The sequence below is a fragment of the Falco peregrinus genome, chromosome 3 (assembly GCF_023634155.1).
Source record: "Falco peregrinus isolate bFalPer1 chromosome 3, bFalPer1.pri, whole genome shotgun sequence".
Lineage (NCBI taxonomy): Eukaryota > Metazoa > Chordata > Aves > Falconiformes > Falconidae > Falco > Falco peregrinus.
Window position 1 is genome coordinate 4,701,711 of NC_073723.1, and position 24,034 is coordinate 4,725,744.

At 42.2% G+C, this 24,034-nt stretch overlaps 1 protein-coding gene across 1 annotated transcript in view; it reads right to left on the reverse strand.

Annotated features, from left to right (window-relative positions):
* Positions 1 to 24,034, reverse strand: part of COL22A1 (collagen type XXII alpha 1 chain) — a 237,337-nt gene that overhangs the window by 43,073 nt on the left and 170,230 nt on the right. The window contains exons 25-40 of the mRNA XM_055800757.1: positions 23,486 to 23,539; positions 23,059 to 23,112; positions 22,024 to 22,077; positions 20,496 to 20,549; positions 20,049 to 20,084; positions 17,510 to 17,572; positions 16,254 to 16,307; positions 14,933 to 14,974; positions 13,000 to 13,032; positions 9,384 to 9,437; positions 8,822 to 8,875; positions 7,628 to 7,681; positions 5,329 to 5,382; positions 3,746 to 3,799; positions 2,487 to 2,591; positions 1,945 to 1,989 (exon numbers count right to left, since the gene is read on the reverse strand). Coding sequence (XP_055656732.1) covers positions 1,945 to 1,989; positions 2,487 to 2,591; positions 3,746 to 3,799; positions 5,329 to 5,382; positions 7,628 to 7,681; positions 8,822 to 8,875; positions 9,384 to 9,437; positions 13,000 to 13,032; positions 14,933 to 14,974; positions 16,254 to 16,307; positions 17,510 to 17,572; positions 20,049 to 20,084; positions 20,496 to 20,549; positions 22,024 to 22,077; positions 23,059 to 23,112; positions 23,486 to 23,539 — 864 coding nt within the window. The remainder of the gene's footprint in view (positions 1 to 1,944; positions 1,990 to 2,486; positions 2,592 to 3,745; positions 3,800 to 5,328; positions 5,383 to 7,627; positions 7,682 to 8,821; positions 8,876 to 9,383; positions 9,438 to 12,999; positions 13,033 to 14,932; positions 14,975 to 16,253; positions 16,308 to 17,509; positions 17,573 to 20,048; positions 20,085 to 20,495; positions 20,550 to 22,023; positions 22,078 to 23,058; positions 23,113 to 23,485; positions 23,540 to 24,034) is intronic.

Consider the following 24,034-nt stretch of genomic DNA (forward strand, 5'->3'; position numbering starts at 1 on the left):
AAATAAGATTTTTATGGATTGTATTGGAGTTGTGAGATGCAATCTCACATTGGCAGTAGACTTAAAACAATGAAGCTTATTTATGTTATTTATTATTACATTATTTCCAGCTATATAGAAGCATGATAGAAAAATTGTTACCCATGGATTCTGCCCACCCAAATTCAGTCTGCAATATCTCATTATTTTTTTCCCTTTACTTATTCTTAAACTAATCTTATATTACAAAGAAACAATACTGCAAGGACAGTGAAAGAAAATGTTTCTGATTAGTTCAAACAATCCAGCAGATCCCTTATCTGTTATTTTATTCAAGAACATAATTTCATACAAAAACTTCAATAGTATTTTCCCATGCACAATTACGATTCTTAGCTTCTTGTGTTGATGTTGAATAGAATATTTCATCAGATTTCATTTAGTGTTTTTTTCTTTTATATTAATTCTCAGTCTATTATTCTGTGTGTGTTCTGAACTGTCAAAGATATATATACAACAGACTGCAATACATTTATACAGAATGCAGCAAAACAAAAAGAAAACATTTCATAGAAGTTTAGTTATTTCAAAAATATGGGACCTAGATGGATCTAGTCTCATACTGCTATATTCCTATTCATATCATATTAAACAATCTATTTCAACATCTTATTCTTCTTCCAGTCCAGATCAGGACATGGAGAAGGAGACCCCACAGCCTCTCTGGGCAGCCTGTGCCAGGGCTCTGTCACCCTCAAGGGAAAGAGGTTTTTCCTCATACTTATAGGGAGCTGCCTGTGCTGCGGTTTGTGCCCGTTGCCCCTTGTCCTGTCGCTGGGCACCACTGAAAAGAGCCTGGCCCCGTCCTCTTCACACTCGCCCTCAAGATACTTGTAGACACTGATAAGACCCCCCCCCTCAGTCTTCTCTTTTCCAGCATAAACAGGCCCAGCTCTCTCAGCCCTCCCTCAGACGGGAGATGCTCCGGTCCCCTCACCATCCCTGTAGCCTCTGCCGGACCCTCTCCAGTAGCTCCCTGTCTCTGGAACTGGGGAGCCCAGCACTGGGCACAGCACTCCAGGCGCAGCCTCACCAGGGCAGAGCAGAGGGGCAGGATCACCTCCCTCCACCTGCTGGCCACGCTCCTCCTGGTGCACCCCAGGGTCCCACTGACCTTCTTGGCCACGAGGACACACTGCTGGCCCATGGGCAACCTGCTGCCCACCAGCACCCCCAGGCCCCTCTCCGCAGAGGTGCCCCCCAGCAGGTCACCCCCAGGCTGTACTGGTGCGCGGGGCTGTCCCTCCCCAGGGCAGGACCTTACACTGGCTGACCTTCACCAGGCTCCTCTCTGCCCAGCTCTCCAGCCTGCCCAGGTCTCGCTGAACGGCAGCGCAGCCTCTGGGGTACCAGCCGCTCCTGCCAGGGCTGTATCACCAGCAAAGCTGCTGAGGGTGCCTCTGTCCCTTCCTCCAGGTCACTGATGGATGAGTTGGACAGGACTGGACCCAGCAGTGGCCCCTGGGGAACACCGCTGGCTACAGGCCCCCAGCCAGGCTGTGCCGCTGGTCACAGCCCCCTGAGCTCTGCCCTTCAGCCAGTTCTCAATGCCCCTCACTGTCCGCTCACCTCACCCAGCTTCCTGAGCTTGCCCATGCGATGCTGTGGGAGGCAGTGTCAAAAGCCTTGCTAAAGTCAGAAAAGGTATTTTAAATGTGCTGGAAGTAATTGTAAACGTGGAAGGTGAACACACCTAATTATTATCTTAATATTTACATCTACAGAAATGATGTAAAGAATAATAAAGAATGAAGATAGGAACCTCCTAAAAGGCTAAAGTGCATTTTTTGAGTGACAGCTTCACAAACTCTTATTTTCCAGTGAAAAACAGACCATGTTTTCACCATAACTTTTTCCTCCGTCCCAGGATTAAGAGTAGCAGTCCACAATATAGTCCATGCTCACCTTATGTCCAAAAGGTCCTGGCAAACCCGGTGGGCCTCTTTGCCCCTAAAGTGACAGAGCAAAACCAGAAAACAGTCACCATGCAGCCAAACAGGAGCCTGAACTTTGAGACAGTCAAGGTAGCAAGTATCCCCCCCACCGCATTCCTTGCCTCGCACAGCTCTGGCATTATTTTGCTGACAAAGCCTAAGCCAATTAAATCTGCTAAATTTGCTAGAATTAAATGCTTTTAGGGAACTTCCATCAAGCTAGTAATTTTTGTCCTGGTCACAAGAACAGCTACTCCTCGCAGAGGCCTACATTTTCAATGGCCACCATGGCACACTGCAGGGGAGTTTAATTTTCAGAAATACAGCTTGAGTTCTCTCTGCCTTCTTGGATGCAGCACTGTGCTCTGCAGTGTTCTGCATTCAGTTAGCCAGCCTGCCAGTGCTTGTAACAATGCATCCCAACTGCCGCACACCCACTGTGCTCCTGCAGAAGTCAAGCTCGTCTGTCTCACATTGACCTACTCAAGCGCAAAGCTTGCCAGCAGTACTTACCTGTTCTCCATCTTTACCCTTACCAGGCAATCCTGGCTCTCCAGCAGGCCCTGGCTTACCAGCTGGCCCAGGTAAACCTACTTCTCCTTCTTTTCCAGGATCACCCTGCAGAGGACAATCCAGCAAAACTTTTAGTAACATACTAAAGACCATTCCTGTCTCAAGTCTTTCACTGGGAATGAGAGATAGGTGTTTTTTCTAGCCTTCTCCACTGAATTTCTCTCAGTATCATACGAAACCCTCTTCTACAGGAAGTTTTTTCCTTCAGTCAACTCACAGCATTTGTAAATTTAAGAAAAATAAAAGGAGACTTCAAAATTTTTGTGAGCCAGCTGCATGAGGGAACCCTTAGTCCACACATGACCCTGAGGTAGATCTCAGTAACCTGCAATTTGATTTGACTGAAGGGGCTAGGATTCATCCCATTTTAAACCCGATATATATGCATATATATGGGGCCATGTTTCTCATTAATCATTCCTACTCCAACAAACAAAGATCTGGACTACACCCTGCTGGGCACTGTACAACATATAAACAAATTACAACCCCTGACCTCAGAAGGTTCACTGCCCACCTGTAAGATGGGACATAACAGGTAGGCAAGGCAGGCAAAAGGTAAAAGAAGATGCACTGGAAAGCTGAGCTAATGGTCCAGGTACAACAGCTTATCATGAAAGCAGAAATCTCAGTTTCCTAACCATGAAAGCCAATTTTTCTTCCAGCTTTGGATTTACAGTGGTGAACAGGAAGTTCTTAAAACACCAAATCCCCTCTCGTCAGTTGATGAGGACAGCAGAAGATCATAATTGCAATATGTGTAGCAGCGACTTTACTGTCTTCAGTTGTACCTCACTGGTTTTATTAGGTAAATTAAAAAGCTTGCAACAGGGTGAAAACCTTGAAAACAAGGAGTTGCACCAGGGGAGTTTACATTGGATATTAGGAAAAATGTCTTCACTGAAAGGCATATGAACAGGCTGCGCAGGGAAGTGGTTGAGTCACCACCCCTGGAGGTATTTAAAAGATGTGTAGATGTGGCACTTAGGGACATGATTTAGCAGTGGACTTGGCAGAGCTGGGTTTAGGGTTGGACTTGATAATCTTAAAGGTCTTTTCCAGCCCAAATGATCTAATGAACTAAGGTGTTAACCATCTATGAACCTATGAAATAATTTCCCAGTTCAGACTGCTTTTGTCCCAGGTTACTTAAAATGCCCAAGAAGAAAAGCAACAGATCCATGAAAGAACAAACATACCTTTTCCCCCTTTGCTCCCTCCTTTCCTGGTAGTCCAGGGTCTCCAGGCACACCCTGGAGAGAAAAGAACTTTAAAGCTTAAAACTTTCTTTTTAGGCAGTACTTGATCCTGAAGTGAATGGATAGACCTGTGGGTTCAGTACAATCTATCTCAAGGATTAGCAGCAGTTTTACATTTCCCAGTACAACCTGTAATCCAGAGAATACCACAGAAGAGCTGTGTACCAGATCCTTAAAGGAGTTATTTTTTTTCAGTATAAAAAGAGCTGAACAGCAAGACCAGAAATTGAGCTAATCCCAGATTTGTGCATTCTCCTTCTACAAATAACTATTTTTTTTTTCATTCTGTGAAATCCTCAGCAGTTCCTAATCCATTACCAACAAGCCCCCAATCACCATCTCTGTATCAGAGAAGCCAGTAGTCTCACAATATTAATTTTTTATGGCTACTGCTCTCCGAAGCTATACACTGAAAAACATAGCTATGTTCATTTTACCTTCTATTTCAGTTTTCAATCCTTTTCACATCTTGGCAGATCTCAAAGGATTTCTTGTCAAGATATAGATGATTTAGAGCTCCAAATTAAATACCGTACTTCCTAACTCACCAAAACACATTTTGGAGTGGTACTTCATTTTAAGATGTGAAATGATGTCTTGGCACCAGTAAGATTGGATTGACCTCCCCACAGAATATATGCCATAATTATTTTCCTTTCTGCACCAGTAAAAATTATTTCCAAATATAATAGCTTTTGTAGGTAATATATTTGTATTACTGGTATAGAAGTTTGCATAAAGGAATATGAAACTGAAAAAGGTCTTCATTTTCAATGTCATCTTTCAGTTTGAAATTAAATCACTACATTAATACAATTAAATCAAATGTATCTTAACAATTAGTAGAAAAGCAATTTTAGATTTCTTGGATTGCCCAGGTAATAAAAAAGATCCCTCTGTGTTAAACCACTGTGCCTGAATCCATTGTAACATGGGGTCTAACAGCTGGTTTTCACTTACTCTGGTGTAAACCCAGAGAAACCCCAGGTACTAGAAAGAAAACACACTGGTGAAGCAGGGAGTAGACTTTTCTGCACACATGAAAAACTCTATCATGCACAACTTAAAAATGGTGATGAACATCTACTGAGGTAAGGAGGACACCATATTGGTTTCAAGGCTCTGACTGCAGGATCAAATCCTTACATGCAATTTTTATATCAAGAAGACATCTTTTCAAAAGGAAAGGACAAATGAAAACAAGGGAAAGGAAACAAAACCAGCGACAAAATAAATATTGCCATTTTTCTTTCGAAAAGCTGGCAGCAAATATTGCTTTTGACAATTTAGTGAAGAATGAAGCGTCTCCATGCCTTCTTCTTGCTCCAAATGAATATAAGAATATGTTTCATGGATATATCATTCCCAGGTGCTTTCAGATCTTTTAATTCAACCATTTAAAAAGTATAATGAAACACAGCCTTTTGAACCTGATAGTAAAACCTGTGGAAGGGAAAACTAAATATATTAAATGAAGAAATCGGGGCACAGATGGGAAAACAAATACAGTGGTGCATACATACCACATTTCCCGGCAAGCCTCTTGGACCTGGGGGCCCCGCTGGTCCAGTCACACCCTATTTTAAGAAAATGAAATGTATGTGAATGTGTAATTCACAACTTGTACCATCATAGAAACAAGATGTCCCAAGTAGGATTGGAGTTCATGTCAGAGATGTTGTACATGTCATGTTGTACAAGAACAAAGCAAAACCCAGCATTTTTGGGAAACAGTTTGTAGTGTAAAGAAGCAGGAAACAATACAAAATGGATGAAGACTCAATTTGGGAGCCCAGCAATATCTTCCAAAACCCATAAATCTTAAGTCTAGCTGAGATACAGGAAGAAAAGTCTGGGCCTGAAACATCAAAAGAACAGAGTAAAGTATGTTGATTTATCATCAAAATAAAAATCTAGGTCAACAAAATACTCTTTGTTGACAATTCTACCTTTCTCTACTCTGGGGAACAGAACCTAAAAACACTTATTTGCAATAAATAGATGAACAGGACAAACCATTCAGACTGTTCTTGTTCTAAATCACAGCTCTTTTCTGTCTGCAAATGAAAGCTTTTTAGGGTAGGAAAGGCCCATCTGTGTCCCTAAAAATGCATGGGGAACATGAGAGGACATGTATTTGGGGACTTATGACCCCACAGAGATGTATGTTTGGGGTTACCTAGCTATATTTAGACATTTTCCCCTATGCTTGGCTGTATCAGGTTAAAGTTGCTACCTCTGTAGTTGCTCATCACCCTGCACTGGCCAGGATTCACCTGTCATTACAGCTTGGCAAGGAAAAGGCTCTCTATTAGCGTACCTAATCCATTTAGGGCCAAACCAGACAGTCTATCTAAAAATATTTGCATCACCAAACTGAAATAATCAGTGTGACTTGGAGCACAAAGAAACCCCTCCTGCTGGAAGGGCTGGCCAGTAATATCTTCCAGAAGGACAACACAAACAATTGGGAGACGATGAAAATCTTCCAAAGCACAGCTCTTCACAAAATGAATGTCTATCCATTGCCTTAGCTCACTAAAAAAGAATTAAATGTTTCCTCAGTTCTGCGTTATTTATAGTCCCTGTCTACGAGCCAACAGAAATATTTGGAGCAGCGGCAAATCTGTGAAAGGATGGCAAGAAAAAAAGATGCCAGCATATACCTGCATTTCCATATAATGTCCTCCAAGCCACCAAGTTGTACAAAGGAATAAAACCAACAAATCAATGGACAGGTTTGGTGGAAGGGGAACTTTTCTTTTGTTTTGACTTCCCCCCCCACCCCCCCAAAAAAAAAAAAAAAAAAAAAAAAAAAAAAAGATTAAGGAGTCCTTCCACAAAAAGTGAAAGAGAGCTGGGAACAGGCAGTTCAGAGTTTAGCATCAAAGCACTGCTAGAGACAACACCTAAGCACAAGCCCAAGACGGAAAACCATGAACACAAAGGTGGAAGAAGAAATTTCAGTTCTCCAGGACGGTTCATTTGGATTTCCTATTCCCTCCTTCTCCCAGACAAACATCATCTCTCTCAATCATTATTTCGAAGAGTCTTTCAGTCTTTCTTCTCTGCTTGCAAAGAAAGTATGTGGCCTTTTATTCAGCTACAAAGGGCTTATAAACTCTCACAACAATAAAACAGGACTTGAATCCTTTGCTGTTCTTTAGTGCCCAGTCAGGCAATAGCAGCACTCCCTACAACACACGACTCAAAGAGTGGTATGTGATGATGCCTCTGGTGATGAGCCTGTATCAAAGAAAGCAGAATTGACTAAGAAGCCTAAAACCAATGGTGATCAAAAACTAAATCAGGCTGCTGATGAGAAGTGAGGTCCCTGCACCAACTGGCTGCCTTGCCTTGGCTGATATCACAATGCAATAACAAGCTCTGCCGGCACCTCACCCAGAAAAGAGGGCATTGTATTAGAGAGAGCCAACAGAAGATGCACAATTCCGTTGCAGTTCTGTTGCTTTCCCTCACCTTCCCTTTGCAGCTATGGAACTGCAGTAACAAAACTTGAGCTACCTGCTTTCTGAGCCAAGGAAATGGTCCCCACACTTTGTCACTCTAACGGAGCCTGTCGGCCACGTTGGAAATATCTGGCTGCTGCTCCCACACAGAAGGTGCTGGGCTGTGCGGGCACTGATCCGTTTCATGCAGCTGTGCCTGTTTGCCCAAAAGCAGCGACTCTTCCAGCTGCAGCTTAAGATGTGCTCTGTGCCCAAGCAGCCTGGAACTGCGAAACTGCAAGGCTTTGACTTCAGTGTCCCTTCAGGTGTGTTACTGTCAGGGAAAAAAGCTGCAAGGGAAGCAGCTACTCACAGTCTCTCCAGGGGCTCCAGCTTCTCCTTGGGCTCCTTTCTGCCCCTTTACGCCCTGTGTGGAAAGAATAGATAGCAGCGGATTAGAGATGGGACAGGAATGCCTGCCAGATAAAAAAACTTCAAGATTCCTGGACGTGCACTAGGCAATGGTTTTCATTAATCAATACGCAGAGGAGTTTAATGGCTGAGGAAATGGCTCCCGGTTCTCTCTGCAGCAAGAAAATGAAATACAAAAAGAAAAGCCTGAGACAGAAGAAGAATTACTAATGACTGATCAGCTCAGAAGCTGTTTCTCAGCATAGGATGCTGAAACTTGCAGGCATTCACCTGGGCAAAACTCCTACCCTCAGGCCTTCCAGCTACTTCCACCTGAACTCTGGTGGTGTCCCTTCACAGAGAACATTTTGCCTGCAGTTCTCAAATACAAACACCAGTCATTTAGAAATGGTCAAAACAGATCACAGTGTTTGGCCCAGTCCTGCATACCACGTAGCCCTTTCTTGAGGATTTTGCCAGAACAGAGCCTACACACCAAACAGTCCCCCACTTAGCAGATGTTAGTTCAAACTTGCATGGTATTACTTTTTTTTTCACAATTCTAAAACTGCTGTCAACCTGTCAAAGCTGTTGATGCCCGAGCAAGCGCTGATTATATGGCTTGGGCACAGCACATACCATGGCAGAGTGAACGCCTACCCATGCTGACATGAAAACTTACCTCTGTGATGACTGGAAATAATACGCATGAGCCAAGAAATTGTCAGAAGATAATTGAGACTATAAAAACCATTTCATATGAGCCATAATGCATTCAAGCTCAAATGAGCTGGGATCGAATCTGAATGTTCTGCAACGTTTTGGCGATGTACTGCGGTAACTTATCTGTGATGCCTGTAGCTCAGTGGCATCAATGCAAGATGCTCTCTTGAAGGACCCTGAAGTTGGAAGGAGTCTTTCAGACAATATTGATTATGCTACAGAGATGCCATGTTTCTGCTTTGGTTTTCCTCATGTTACCCTGATGGCCAGCATAAGCCACCATACCTCTACAGAAGTCCCTGAGCTTACAACAATGAGGAAGGAGAAATGGGGTCATAGTGTGTAGGGAAAGAATTATTTACATTGATATAGATCTTGAAGCCACCCCTTTCTGGTCATATCAAAGATTTTCTTCAAGGCTGGGCCCTCTTACCTGTACTCCTGCAGGTCCTGGGACACCTTGCTCACCTGGGGCCCCAGGTAACCCCTGCAAAAACAGAGGGAGAGGTGGAGGAACTGAAGGAAACTGATCCTTTCCTCTCCTGAACAGATGTTTCTCCTTCCTCCCACTGGGAGAAGAAAGGGTGGTTTTTACAGAACTCTGTCTTTCCTGGTAATTCCACCCAGAACAAAAGCAGTCCAGAACACAAATGGAGTAGCCAAGTGCATGATTTAGCCAGGCCACATCACTTCAAAAGCCTGAATAAATCCTGTACAACCTTGCTGTCAGCCAAGCTCTGTCTAGCAAATCCCATAATCCTTTTTTCAGCTACTAAGGCCCAGAGCTATAAATTGGGTGTTTAAATTCATGTAGTCATGTAGCTTCCTCTACAGTCAGTACAACGCCAAGCACCACTGTGGCCATTTCCAATGAGAAAAGCATCCCAGCTATGGAAGGAGGGTGTCCCACTGTCTCCCCTCCAAAACAGGCAGCTCTCATGTCCTCTCCTTGCTAAAGTTCAAAACCAACTGAAGAAACACTTGGCTGTGCTTACAGGTTCACCACTTCTTCCTTGATCTCCTTTCTCCCCTTTTGGTCCAGGTTCACCCTGATATAAAACAATAAGAAAAAGAAAGAAGTAAAAGTTATTTCCATGGCTGGAAGCCACACTAGTCATGTTTGGTAAGAGAGCTTTTTCAATCAGTTATCCATATCTGACATAGAGTACCTTCTTCAGAGGACTTGGAGGTCAATGAACCAAAACTGCTATCATACACTGAGACTTGGAGATCATTGTCTAGACTTCTTGGACTGTTACGATAATTGCAAAAATGTTCAATTTAAAAAGAGAACACTTTTCCCTCATAGAGAACAGTAAAGAATTTACTATTCCAAAATTTGATCAATTCAGCTCCAATGTACTAAAAAGGCCTGATGATATGACCAACAGCAAAAGCACTGAATTACCTCTCTGTAGGACCACAGACCTCATGTTATCCTACAACTGGAGAAATTACCCCACATTGCAGACAGTTCCCTACTCCACCTATAACAGAGGGGTGTTCAGGATCTCATCTTGGGCACTTCCAGAGATGTGTACTGCGCAGCTTTTCCTGATCTCTAGTTCTGTTAACATCCCCATACATTCATAAAACTTCTGCTTCCTCCTGCAATGTCAGTATATTATTTCATGCACCACCATCACTGACTAATAGGATTAATGTATTCCTGTTCTTTCTCCTTACGTAAATCGAAGATGCTTTCCGGCAAGTTATCAGCTTTGTTCTGAGCTCTAGAGCAATAATCAATAAGTCCATATTTCTAGTTTTTTATAGATTGAAAAGGAACAGCACACAGTTATGGAAGTAGCTGGAAAAAGCAGGCATTATATGAATACTTACATTTGTGTATTTATATGAACATATGTATTCAGGCGACAGCAATCATTACTTATTCATTATTTATCATACGAAGTGTTTCAATTATGCAATCAACGAAGAGTAAGAACATCAGTAATTTAAGCTACAAACACACGCAAGGAATAGTGATCAGTCAAAATGCAGAGCCCAAGACAAATCAGCTTGAATTTTATTCACATCAGCTATTTGCCAATCATTTCTGCAACACCTGGGAATTCAAAGTCCATTTGCAAATGATTCTCTAACAGACCAAATAAATGTAACTGCATAAATATTACTTATGTCTGTATTTATTATGCATTATGAATAAATATTATCATCTGTGATAAATAATAGGAGGAATTTTAGTCTACAAATAGCAACCTGCGAGTTCCATTTTTAATCAGGCAGTCCCTGCTGCCATCTAGTGGCCGCCAGAAAGATAACGGGACCCTCTACAGCGATTCAAGCAAAGGGTCCTACGCAACCAGCCTGTATAATTGTGACTGGATTTTTTTTTTTTGCATAAAGACATTTCAAGCTCTGAAACCTTTTTGAGAGAGCAGAGACATAAAGCACAGACAAAGAGCATAGAATCGTAGAATCACAAAATCATTTAGGTTGGAAAAGACCTTTAAAATCATCAAGTCCAACTGTTAAGCCAGGACTGACAAGGCCACCATTAAACCATGCCTCTAAAAACTACATGGTTTTTGAACACTTCCAAGGATGGTGATTTCACCACCTTCATGGGCAGTAAATTTGTCGACAGGGATGGTACTACTGAATGGGAACAAGAGCACATACTACCAGGGAACACAAGACTATAAAGGGAAGAAATAACAGTGAGGGAGATTTTTTTAAATATTGTCCTTTCTCCCACTTTTCCCTTGTTACTTGACTTGCATGGTAATGCAAAATCTGCAAAATTCCCATCTAATGTCCTTGCACAGTCACAAACATGGGTAGAGGCAGCACTTCTTAACCTAACCTGCCAGCAAATCTGCCTGCAAGTCCTTTCAAATTTGCTGAACCCACACCTATCTGCCGAGAACGTTAACACTGTCCGCTAGTGCTGCACATTGTGGAGACCTCTGCCCCTGGCAGCTGGACTTAATCGACTGCTACCCACTTCCTTCCTACAGCTCAGTGAACAGAAATGGTGTGGTGACAGCTAACAGCTGCTACCAACCTGGGCCAGATCAGTGCTTACAGCTTCCTCGACCTGCTCTCAACAGTGTCCTCCCATAGTCTCAATTAGCATGTTAGTAATTTTTGTGCCACTTAAAGGAGAGCAAATGCAGTGGGGGCTCAGCTGTGTCCAGCTTCAGTGGGAGATAGAAAGCAAAGTGAGGAGCCATCTCCCATTTTACTGCTTTTGCTTCTCTCCAGCCATTGTACCTGACCATCACTGTGGTTCTCACATACTCCAGCTCCAAGAGTGATTACTGATTTTAACTGACTAGCCTAAATAAACATGAAAAAATTCCCTGCATCCCATGGAAGAAACTGATCCCTGCTCCACTGCTTTAATGCATCAGCAAGCTTCTGGAGAACTCACAGCACAGGCTGCACCCAAAACACATGATGGAGCTGTGCTGGTGGGTAAATAGGAGCTCAAACTCACTTGGTCACGGATGTTTTATTTCTGAAAATTACTAAGGTGTGTTTTAAATTAAACTTATTTTAACTAATAATAAGTAAATAGAGTAATGGTACTGCTGCCTTCTCTCCAGGCTGTGTTTCCCTGTCTCCACCTGTGTAAGTTGCTCCCTGGCACTATACACCACACACTCAATGGAAGGCAATGGCAAGCGTGTTTTGGAGAGTGCATGACAACTTTCAGCACCCTGCTGGTCCTGCGGCCTCCGTAACATAACCCATGGCATGCTACTAACGCTTATCACCAGCTTCTGACACCTTAATTTGTAGAGCTGTTAATTAAAGGTAACTATCCTTACCTCCCCTTCTCCTCCCAAAGCCTGCAATGCTATGTGCAGACCTGTGCTACATCCGTAGTGATGTGATGATACCTGTGTGTGGTATGAATCATCACATTCATTTTGCACATGGAGAAATCCCAGCAGCCTGACCTGCTGACACGTTGCAAGCCTTTTATTCTTTACTATCTTGCAGCTCATTTACAAGACTAATGCACTCAAAGTAAAAGAGAGAACTCCTGTGATTGTAGCACTACGGAGACCACAAAAGATGTCATTGTTCTGCCTGTTTCCTTAGTATATATATTAGCAAATTACAAGCCAAGGGGAAAAGTAAACCAAAGAAATTTTGTCCTATTTCCAGTACTACCTTACATTCCTATTTCCTTTCTCAGCCTCTGAAGAACCTGACGTATGCACTTTCTTTTCTAATGGCACTCTCACGGCCTACCTCTGCCATTTATACATTCCGTAAAACCTCCTGATCCTTAAGCTTATTCACATAGCAACGGTGCGATCCTATGTAACACCAGATATTTCCCACTATGGGCTGCAAGTGGCAAATAAAACTTAATTTTCAACTACACTGAAGAGGCTGGGACAGCCTACAGCTATGCCCCAGCCACACTTGGCTTGGATGCTGCTGTTACCAGGACAGATGTGGACTTCTTACCATGGCTGGTTACAAAGGTGAAGTTGCCCAGACCCAAACTCAAGCTGAGTTTTTAACTGAAAGCATTTAGATAACATGGAAATTACTAAGGTGCTGTGTGTTTAATCAGATACAAGAGGCAACAAGCCAGAAGCCATGCTTATTAGAGATGTTACTTACAGGAATCCTAGGGTGTGGGGTGAAGAAGGCTGTCTGGAAGAGAAACCAGAGTGTTAAAATAAGCATTACCTATTTTCTTTGAAATGCAGTAATTTATGTGTTCTCCTTGTCATTAGAGATTACACAATCCATGTATCCATCAGGAGGCTTATGAATGAGCAACTCATTGTAACATCTGGCTGTCTAGAAATATCAGACATTTCCTACAATATTTGAAATATAAACATAAATCTCAAAAACATTCTGTATGTCCCACTGCTAAGAAAAGCCAAACAATCTTTAACCTTGTTAGCAAGTTTACAGTTAGCAGTCTCCAGCTGACTTTTGCACTTGGAGACGTCTTCAGTATTATTAAATTTCTTGATTCCACGTGTGTTCTCTCTCTGCTTTGTGTCATGTACAAGACATATGTATCACAATATGGTTGTCTTAGGAATTACATAGTCATTCTGAAGAACTAGCCACAAAGAAAGGATAAAGTTTTGTAAAGGGGCGGTCTCTTTTATCAAAACTGATAAAATTAAGAAGAAAAAACTAGTCCTTGATGAAATGAGGATATGTCAAAATCACCTGCTTTTACAGCTGAAATAGAAATTATTTCTGCCTGCAAACACAAGAAGCTTGAGCAGCTGGGCGTATCTTCTCTATATCTAGCCACGTTGTACTGTGCATGTAAGCTGCCTTCTCCACCTTTACTAAAACAGATTTATCCTTGGTTGTGTGACTGGGTCATTCTTGTGACACATGAAGTCTTCCTACACAATACCATGGAGCACCCTTTGGCACAGACTAAAGAGGCTCAACTAATGGCAGGAATAAATTATAACGCTTTCATGGCTGCATGAAGGTCTTTAGGCAGTTGATTTTTGCTAACAGACCTTGATTCAAATTCTCTCCATCATCTGTGAATGTGGCAGCTGTAAGCAGCTGCGGTGAGCAAAGCTGACAAGTGGATATCTGCTAACTTTTGGAGAATCTGTGACTGGAATCAGCCCTCCTGTTGCAATGACAGGCCAGTTCCTAGTGCTTACTACAAGCTGCTTACTCAGATTTTGCTGAACTGAATGCTGAGGTTTATGTATTTACATTCAGTGGATGCTCGTTTAATCACTAGTGAACTTCATTGTAATTATACTCATGCTCCCAAAGAAATTTGCAGGTTAATTTTAAAAAAAGATAAATTAATGTTATCATGGTCTTTTTTTTCGCGGTTTTTTTGTTTTGTTTTGTTTTTTGTTTTGGTTTTTTTTTTTTAATTGGCAGAAAGGTTACATGCAATCAGGTATGACTAGTTGGTGTGTTGGATTCAGTGTTGAACCCAGAATGAGCTCTGGGATGAGAGGGTCTTGCTGGGGTTCCAGCACAGCATGGCACTGTATACAATGGAGGCTCTGGGAGGCTGCAGCATCACTGAAGCTGAGTGCTCCACCCCATAAGTTCATGTCAATGAGAAGTGGAATGCTCTGCTCATCCTAGAAAAAGGTGAATTCATCCCTGAGAAGACAAGCTGTTGTTCACTGTCATCTGTTGAGAGCAAGCCAGTTTTATCCTGAGATCCCAGTAGGAAAAATCTAGCTTCCCCTGGAAAATCTGTACAAATGTAATCCCCGCTTTCAGTCATGACCTTCACACAGCTCCCACAGCTGCTAAACAAATCACAAATTCAATTTAAGTGTTACTACAAGGCAAGGGCATATAAAAATCCTGTTTGCAAAGAGGCAGAGGAGGGCACAACTTCCCCCAGAAATAAAAAGACCAAATAGACCTTGATATTGCTTCTCTAAAGCAAAGAGAGATATCTCAGAGCAAATGGGTCCTAAGGTTTCTGCAGAGAAGTAAGGATCTTGAAAAGCTTTGTTTCTGAGGAATTTGTGTGGAGGAAGTGCAATGATGCCTTGAATATAGTTACAGCACAGAACACAATCTTACTTACTGTTCCAGGTAAGCCTGGGGGTCCAGGGGAACCTGTGTCACCCTACAGAGAGGAGAAAAATAAAACTAAGGATATAAAAAGATGCCCCAAAACCCCTCACCATTATCAGTTAGAAGATGCAACACTACCAGATTAGATGTAACCCAATGGCAACCTGCCAGCTCAGTGACACTGAAAATCCCACAGCACTTCTCTGATGGGTGAAATTTACTCCATTGCTCTGGCCAGAATTTCTGCAGTCCTTGCTTTGTTGCACGCAGGGCTCTTACTTTCTTGTCTTTATCACTTTATGACTTTTTTACTGACCTAACTTCACAGGTCAATGAATTTCTAATGTTACTCCAGTGCAGGAGTGATATGGACTTTAATTTGCATTTTTAGTTAAAGTTGATCAAAATTCTGGATCAAAAAACATGTTTGAGCTGAACTTCTTTTATGGATGGAAAAAAAAAATCCCATGTTTAAAATATAAGTTTCTAAATCCAGTTTTCCCCCTAATTTTTGAGTTAAAACTATACTGTTGTTGGGGTATCTCATGAGAGTTATAGTCTGTGTGTCTTAGTTGCCATTGACCTTCCTCTGGGCTGGGCTCCACAAACGTCAGTCCCCCTGACACTTCAAAGCCAAGAACTATGAACAACACTTGCAAACCTCCCAGATAAATGAAATTCAGGTGCTTCATTGGAGATGTCATTTGACCACTCATGAAAGAATTACCACCTCCACAGATAGTGAATGTCACTAGTAAACTGAAGACTGATACATCCTAGGAAGAAGAACAAAGTGGTACCCACTTCCTGATGGCTATCACCACTTTAATGAGGGCAAATTTTTCACTCTATAACCATAGGCATCTGCAAGGTCAGTGCTTCATCTTCATGCTCACAGGGGTTGAATGTAAATATTGGTGGACATCACCTTTGTCTAGTTCTCTCATTTTCACTAAAATTAATAGTGTTGTGATGGCAAAAGCCCTGACAGTTCCTTAAATTATTGTTCTAGCACATCACAGGCAGGCACAGAAAACTTCTTTAGAATTTAATTCCAGGCTTATTTTTATCAGCCTAAATATCTAAAACAAAGAAAAGTTTCCTTGAATTAAAGAAATTGTCCTTAGATTTCATCAGCTGCTTACTATTTCTTGCATTATGATTGTCTCTGTCCCACACACACCTTTTTCTGCCGCTTGTCTGTAAAGCTCAGGTAAAAGACTTCCAATGGTCCTAACCTTCCTCAGATATTCTCCTTTATTGCTTGTCTCTGACCCTTTGTCTCTTTTCCTTTCTTGTCTAAGAAATATCATGCTCATTTCAAGACTTACCTTTTCTCCTCTTTCACCTTTGAATCCTGGGAGACCATCTTTTCCTTTTTCTCCCTAAAGGCAGGGAAAGAAAAGCATGAAATATGCAAATTTTGACTTGGTTGCATCAGTCCCCCTAGAATATTTTACACTGTCAGTTGATCTTACCTTGACCCCAACATGCAATGCAAGCAATTAAAAATGTAACATTTTGGAGGTGGCTTCAAAATGTCCACACTATTTTAAAAATCCAATGAATAGCAATTAAGATTATGGAAAGGAAAGTACCAACCCTAAAATAACTTGCATGTGGAAAATCCTACTGCCTGATGCACTTATAAAAGCCAGATTTTTTTCTAGTTGAACAAAGAGGCACCAGAAAAGGACTTAAGACCCAAAGTGGACATTCATACTACCAGCTTTGTTTATATAAAAGATTTCTGAATCATCCATTCACTGGTGCCTGCCTCTCTTATTTTGCACAGGTAACGTGGTCATCTGAACGGGAGATGCTTAACAAGGATGATGTGAGTACTTCTCCAAATGCATACACAAAATATATTTATCTTGCATTCAGATAGGAGCTAGCTGACCTACACTTCTATGATTTTATATATAGAGAGAATATAGGCTATATCCTATGTTCTACAATACAAATAAGATAGCAAACTGAACAATAAGACCCCAGCTGATTTTAGACCCTTCTTGATCCCATTCAAGCATGTAGTCAGTTACCAGGAGCATGGGTCTCATTTACATGGCTACTTTTATTGTCAGACCCCTGATCAATTATTTCCCAGTATGCAGATGCCCCTGGAGGTCTGGAACAGTGGACACTAGGACTTGGGTGGAAGTTAGGCCATCAGAAAATGATCCAGCCATTTGGAGCCTTCTCCAGGGCTCACTGACAAGGGGGATTTCTGAATTTTTGTTGTTATTACAGTTTTTTAATGTTCCCAAATCAGGCAGGTATTTCTGAAAGTGAGGCCTAAAGAGCACTGTACCTCTTCTGCCGCCTCACAAGCAGCGTGGCATCAGTCATAAGCTTCTGCACTGAGCATAGACACTGGTCATTAGCACCTCTGCCACAATTAAGAACAGTCACTAGGCGGTCAAGTACCTTTTTGGAAGGGGTACTTGGTGACTTGGCTGGACTCCAATCAGCTGCTCACCACAGAAATCACACAAGAGACACCACCATCTAGGGACACTCACAAGAAGTCTTCTTGGCACCAAATGGCCAAAAAAATGTCATGCTGTGGCTCCAAGTCACTCACCTGGTCTCCTTTTTCTCCTCTCAGTCCAGGTAAACCCCGAGGACCAGGAAAACCTGCTTCACCCTGAAAGTAAGACAAAGACGTGTGTGAAATCTAAGAAGAGGTGTCAAGCATGGCTTCTATTAATAAATCCCGTTACTCTCAAATATAATCGAGAATGAAAAGGCAGAATGGGGGGCCAAAGTCTTCGCTCACTCCTGTCAGTTAAAAATGCATCAAGCCTGGTCCTCAGGGTAGGCTGATCTAGCCACAGTGCCCTTAGGCTGTGGAGGACGAGGCCTTGATTTAGCCATCTCTCTTTGTATGTCTGATATTAGGCTGTGAATTGTTCAGAATTCATGTCTGCAGATGGTTTCTTCTTGATATCTAGTCAGACCACAATATGTACGATCTATGCTGTAGGCCAGAACCTGCCCCAGTTTTTTCATGGGATTGATTATAGAAGTCATTTTTTGAGAGAGAATGAGATCAGTTTGTTTATCAAATAATCTGTTATTCTTGGAAAATCATTACTTGAAACAGCAGCTATGATCTCTGCTATTTTGCCATTAGACAGGTAATTGACACCATGAAATTTAGGACCAGTTTTCTTCATGCTGCTCTGTAGAAAGACCAAGCAAGCAAATAAAAGCAGCTAAAAGAATTAAATCTAACTTTAATTTTTATTTCTTTATGTAGTCTGGAAATGCAAAAAATGCACTGTATTTATCTGAATGGTACAGGTGTTACCTGATGAACAGATTTAGAAATTTCTGGATGCAGTAACTGCACATCTGGATCTCTTTCCGTTTGAACCTTACATTTGAGTTTCTTCTTCGTAATATTGCTGTTGGTTGGAGCAATTATGATCTCTGTGTTATGTGGCTTGTTCTAAATATATGAAGAATTCTCAAATTTAGCTGCAAATTGACCCAGTTTGTCATCTGAAAATACATGTTTTCCTATTTATAATTACTCTGCTATCTGCGCTTGTAGTGCAATATCACAAAGGATCGCAGTCACGGACAGGACCCAAATGCACTAAGCGCTGTACAGATACTGAACAAGAAAAGGTGATCCCCGCTTTAATGAAATTATCACTGAAATATGGGAAGACTCCAAACATTATCATGATATAGGTACAATAAGTCTGTAGAAGAAATCAGGTGAGGAACAAGATGCTGCAGTGACCAAGTATGACTAGGAACATCAAGGTAATGTTTGGAGAATGCTAAAGAAAGTGACAGTTGGTGACAGAGGGAGTGGTGCTTTATGAGCTACTGCAGGATCTTGGCTGATGATGAGACCCCAGAGATCATAAGGACAAACAGAGGGCCTAACGTTAAAGAAGAAAGGAAGGACAATTTGGAGGAAAATAAAAAACATGTGGTGTAACTTTGGCCTCTGGAAAGGTACTGAAGCAAAACATCAATGAGTTTGTATGAGCTCAAGGACAGAAAGATAATACAAAACAGCCAATATGGATTTGTTAAAAACTGATTATAACAAACCCACCCAGTTCCCTCCCTTGATATGATAATGAAGCAGACAAGAAGGAAGGATTTGTGTGATGCATCCTGACTTTAATAAGACATCTGACATGGGTCAACATGACATTCTCGTTAGCAAACTACAGAAATGCAGCACAGTACGACTGCCTGAAGAAACTACACTCACACCCCTGTTATTAGCTGTTTCCTGTCAAATTCGGAAGATATACAAAGTCCTCTGAGGGTCTGCAGTGTTCAATATTGTAATTTATGACTGGGGTGACAGAAAAGAGAACATTTATGAAACGTGTGGAGACCACCACACTACAGCGAGAGGCAAGTGTTTTGGAAGGTGATATTAGAATTCAAAACAGCCCTGTGTGGGGAGACGGTCCAGACTGCGTGGCAGTGCTTTGGTTGGGGGTCTAACCCTTCGTTGCACTGGGCTGTTCCTTTTCTACAGTTTTTAATACTATAGTTGGAAAGTTGGCATGTGGATGACAATGTTAACATCTACGGTTAGTGGTCCTGACTGGACTTTGTAGACAGCTGTGTGCTTTAGAAAATTGCAGGACTTTTCAGCAGTTGTCTGCTGAAACCCGAATCCCAATACAAAAAGACTAAGACGAGTGTGTAACTTCTAACAGTCATCTGGTGGTATTTCCCAGCAAGCATTTACAACTTAGGAAAGACAGCATCACCGCTTGCATCGCATAGTTATTATAAGTTCCTAATCTTCTAGAACCAGTATCCTGGGTTAATTTGAGGTGTGAAGGCAAACAAGCACTTTCAAGCCACTTGGACTGCCTTTTCCTCCCTATCCACCAGGAAGTAGATGACCTAATCTTCCAGGATGCAATGAAAAGCTGGATTCAGCACATTTTTCTTCTGGAGTTTTTGCATTTCTCTGTCCAACCAGGAGTCTCACCCACTCATCTGTAGCATCTTCAATTGCAGATGCAAATGACATGCACAGATGTCATTACTGACAAATGACATTTATTGCATGTGGTCACTTTACATTGCTCTGACAGGTAGGCCTTGCTGCTAAGACTGTTTTTCCTGCTCACCTGCTCACCAGGTTGGCCACGGCTCCCTGGTTCACCCTGGAAAAACAAAAGCAAGGCTTTAACATTGCAAGGACCTGACCCTTTTGTAAGAACACTTCCTCATTAGTAAAGTGTGTCCCCTATTGTCCTGGCTTATATTGTTCTACCTATTTCCCCATAAGGCACTGAAACTGCCTTCTGGATGGCTTGAGAATCCAGCCCACAGGGAGGCAATGCAAGGGCCAGGTCACATCACCCTACACATGTAGACTTGAGAGAGGAGCATCAAACAGGGTTTGGTATTTTGGAACACCATGAACTCTGAAAGGCAATGAGCTACATCTGCTCATCCTTGTACGCCTCCAACTTTAGAGAAGCCTTACCCTCCTGACTTCAGTATAAGACCTTCCTAAGTCACACCTTGATTGATTCAATGTCTACAGCAAACTATGAAATAAAATTCCTTACCTTAGGGCCGGCTTTTCCAGGAAAGCCTTCCTCACCCTTCTCCCCTTGTTCCCCCTGCAGGGAACACGAGAAGTTAAGATACAAACTCCTCTGGTAGTGCAGCATGTTTGCAGGCAACAGTGAGGAGTATTTTGACTCAGATTCTCAGTGTCAGCCTGAGGATGTAAATGGAGCCATGTGAGAATATGTATCCTAGAATGTTTTTCCATTCTAGTGTTGTTTGCAATCACATCTCCAGCACCAATGACCCCGCTGGAATATTTCTGGAATAACACAAAGTCAACCACAGTTACATAAAGACGTCCACAGCGAATTACCTGAAAAACAAAACCTCCGTTCAGTTTCTTCAAACTATATGTGGTTAGAAAGCCTATGTTATTTCTGTTAAGAAAAAGAAATAATTGTGGGATCGGAACCTTGGCCACTGGGCCTCTTAGGTAAATACTTGGAAACGGAACTTTCAGTGTAGGTGGTGTCAGCCAGGAGACCAGAGACTGCAGTGGATTAAAAACTGAAATGTGCTACATAGCTACATAGCTGGGAAGTGCAGTAGGTACTACGCAGGGCTGTAGATAAAATCCAGAGTTTATTTAGCCTCAGAAAATTGTTATAGGGTCCAAATTCCTCACCTTTATTCATCAATAAACGGGAGCTGGGGACTCTGCTAGACCTGGGCTCAGGCACTCAGTGCACTCAGCTGAGAGAGGCAAGTATAACTGTAGTGTGTTATTGGAACACGTAGAGGTCATAGCACATGTATGTATCAGAGGCAAGGCAACAACTGCCAATGCAATCCAAGGCAGCATATGGTTAAGAGCTGCTGTCCTTATTCCAATATAGTGACATCATCCCCAAAGCCTAACTTGGCCTTTTTAGTCAAAATATGGCACATTTCTTTGATACTTATTTACACAGTGGTGGCAAGTCAACCAGAGTGTCTCTTACCTCTAAATCTCCTATCTCCCTTCTCCCACTGCAGAGACAGAAGAGGAGACAATGCTTCCTAGACCGTTATTTGGAGAAGCTTTCAAATGGGGCATAAGAAGTAGGAAATAATGAACCATCTTTCTTGCACAGAGACCTACAGAAGCCTTAGCAGGATGGCATCTCTTCTTCCCAGCTCTTCAGGGAGGAACGAAAGAATCATCTTTGGATTCTGCCACAGTTCTCTCTTCTTTTTTGTGCCTTGGACACATGCCTTGACTTACCAGTGTCAATGGCTTTCCTGAGTGACAGTAGAAGCTTCTCTGTTGGCAACGCTCAACTGGGTTTGCCAAATCGGATGCAGTGGTTGAAGACTGGAAGAGGATCTCTCATCCCTGCTGTATTTACAACCAGCTCGATCTTCACAATGACTCAGTACAGTGCGATCACACCAGCTGACTTGTCTCTGGAGCTTCACCAGTAGCTCAGTGATGTATGATTGATGAGGCTGTGTTTGGCTCTGGAGGTGTTCCCCCCTTTCCCGGTCACCCAGCTAAGCTGCCCAGCTAAGTAGCTTAATACCAGTGTAGGTGGTGTCACTTGCCTTTTGACCTGGAAGCCCAGGAAGCCCATTGAATCCATCTTTGCCAGGCAACCCCTAAACAAGAGAAAATCATAAGCTCTGCATGCCTGTTCGTTAAATCATTAACAGCAAGCTCAGCATGAGAATGCTCAGTTTGTCCCTCTTGCCACTCAGGTAAGCTTAAGAAAAAGAAGAACTACCTCATGCATTTTGTTTTGACTTCTTCACTACTGTGACTCAAAATACACAGCAGTTCTCACAACGCTTATTTGCTCAGCTTTTCCCAGTATCCCAGTTTTGGTGAATGACCACTGGATGTCAGCGTTGTTACAGAGAAACAACAGGATAGCGCTTTTTTGCAACGTGGATTCTTAAATAACTTTAAAAATTACTTATCGTTCTCTATAAAAGTCTCTTATCTGTAGCTATAAAGCTTTTTTAAGTCTATTTCTCTTTCTAAATGTCGGTCATTTCTTATACAATACATAGACTCCTAAAATTAAATTATACGACACATAGTGACAGAGTCGTTCAGCAAGATAAGAACTAAAATGTCTTCCTGTAATGCATTTAACATGATGAGAAAAAGTTTTGTCCTGTTTTGGAGTGTCAGTAAATCCATAAACACTGCAAGCCGTAGGTGGCACTTCTTAATACTAAGTATTTCATAACTCACCTTTCTTGACTTAACAGCCAACAGAAATTGCTATGCTCTGCTAAATCTGAGATTTTAATTCTGAGTTCTTTGGCCTGATTCAGGAAACTCCAGGTTTCAAAGAACAATATCTTGCCAAATGCAAAATTACTTTTGAAAAGTATCATATAAAGAAAACATCATGGTCCCAGCATGTAGGAAAAGTGGAGCTGCATCTGATAAAATTCTTATTCACAAAAGGCATCACAGGCTAACGTCTACATTAAAGACAACGGTGTTGGAGCCCACGATAAAACCTTGCATGCAGACAAGCTACAGGAAATGAAGCAAAGACTTGAGTATTAAAGTATCTGAAGTCATGGAGAGCATGGAGACAAGAGCAGCAGTTCCTTGATGCTTACAGCTGGTCCTGGTGGTCCAGTTTTACCAGAAACTCCGATTTCTCCTGGAAGTCCCTGAAAAATGAAATCAGAAGAAAAGAAAAAAAAAACCATCAGTATTTCTGTCTTTTGCAGAAACCTCACTGGAAGTCACTGCTTTCAATTTAAATGCAATTTTCCCTTCCATGGCAGTCAGGTCTCTGCTGTGAGGACTCCTGTAGACATTGACTTATCCCCAGGTAGCAACAACGTGGTTCCAACTCTCAGCACAGAGAAGCTGTCTTCTAGGACCAGCTGTGGCTTTCCAGGGAGAAAATACAGAAGAAAACACACGTTGCCAGTGGTCCTAACTCAGTTCCCACCGAAACCCATGACCTAAAATTCTCCCCAAGCTGTTTTTACTTCTTGATATAAACAAACAAAAAAAATCCCAAGCTTTTTTTCTTACTGGTGCTCCAGGCGGTCCAGGGGGTCCAGCTATGCCCGGGGGCCCTGGAGGTCCCTATGAGAAAGGAAGCAAAACCAGTTTACCAAACTCTCTGGTAGTGTCTGAAAGCCTCAGGTCCTCCCCTGTGCATTAGCAGCCCTATTTGAAACAGGCAAAGGCACTGAGCTTCGTTTTCATTAAATTCTGTCCAAAAAAAGCAAGATGCCAAACTGAGCTCCAGGAGACCCATGCTCAGGAGCAGAACAGGATCTCCTGCCAGCCACTAATTACTGTTGCTACAAGGTGAGCTCCACCCTCCGCTCCCATACAAGAGATGGAGGAGTTGAAGGCCATCGATGGTAACGTACAACACGGAGCTTGTCCAGAAGGGTTTCTTGTAGCGTCCAGCCTAATTTATTTTTGACTAATGTTGTTTCAAAGTGAGCAATTTACCTCTGCAAAAAGATTAATTAAGTAATTAATGAATGGAACAGGCTTGTGGTATTGGCTTGGGGTTTTTTGCAGGGAGGGGTGGGGGTGGTGGTCCAGGGAGCAATGTGGGGATGGTGT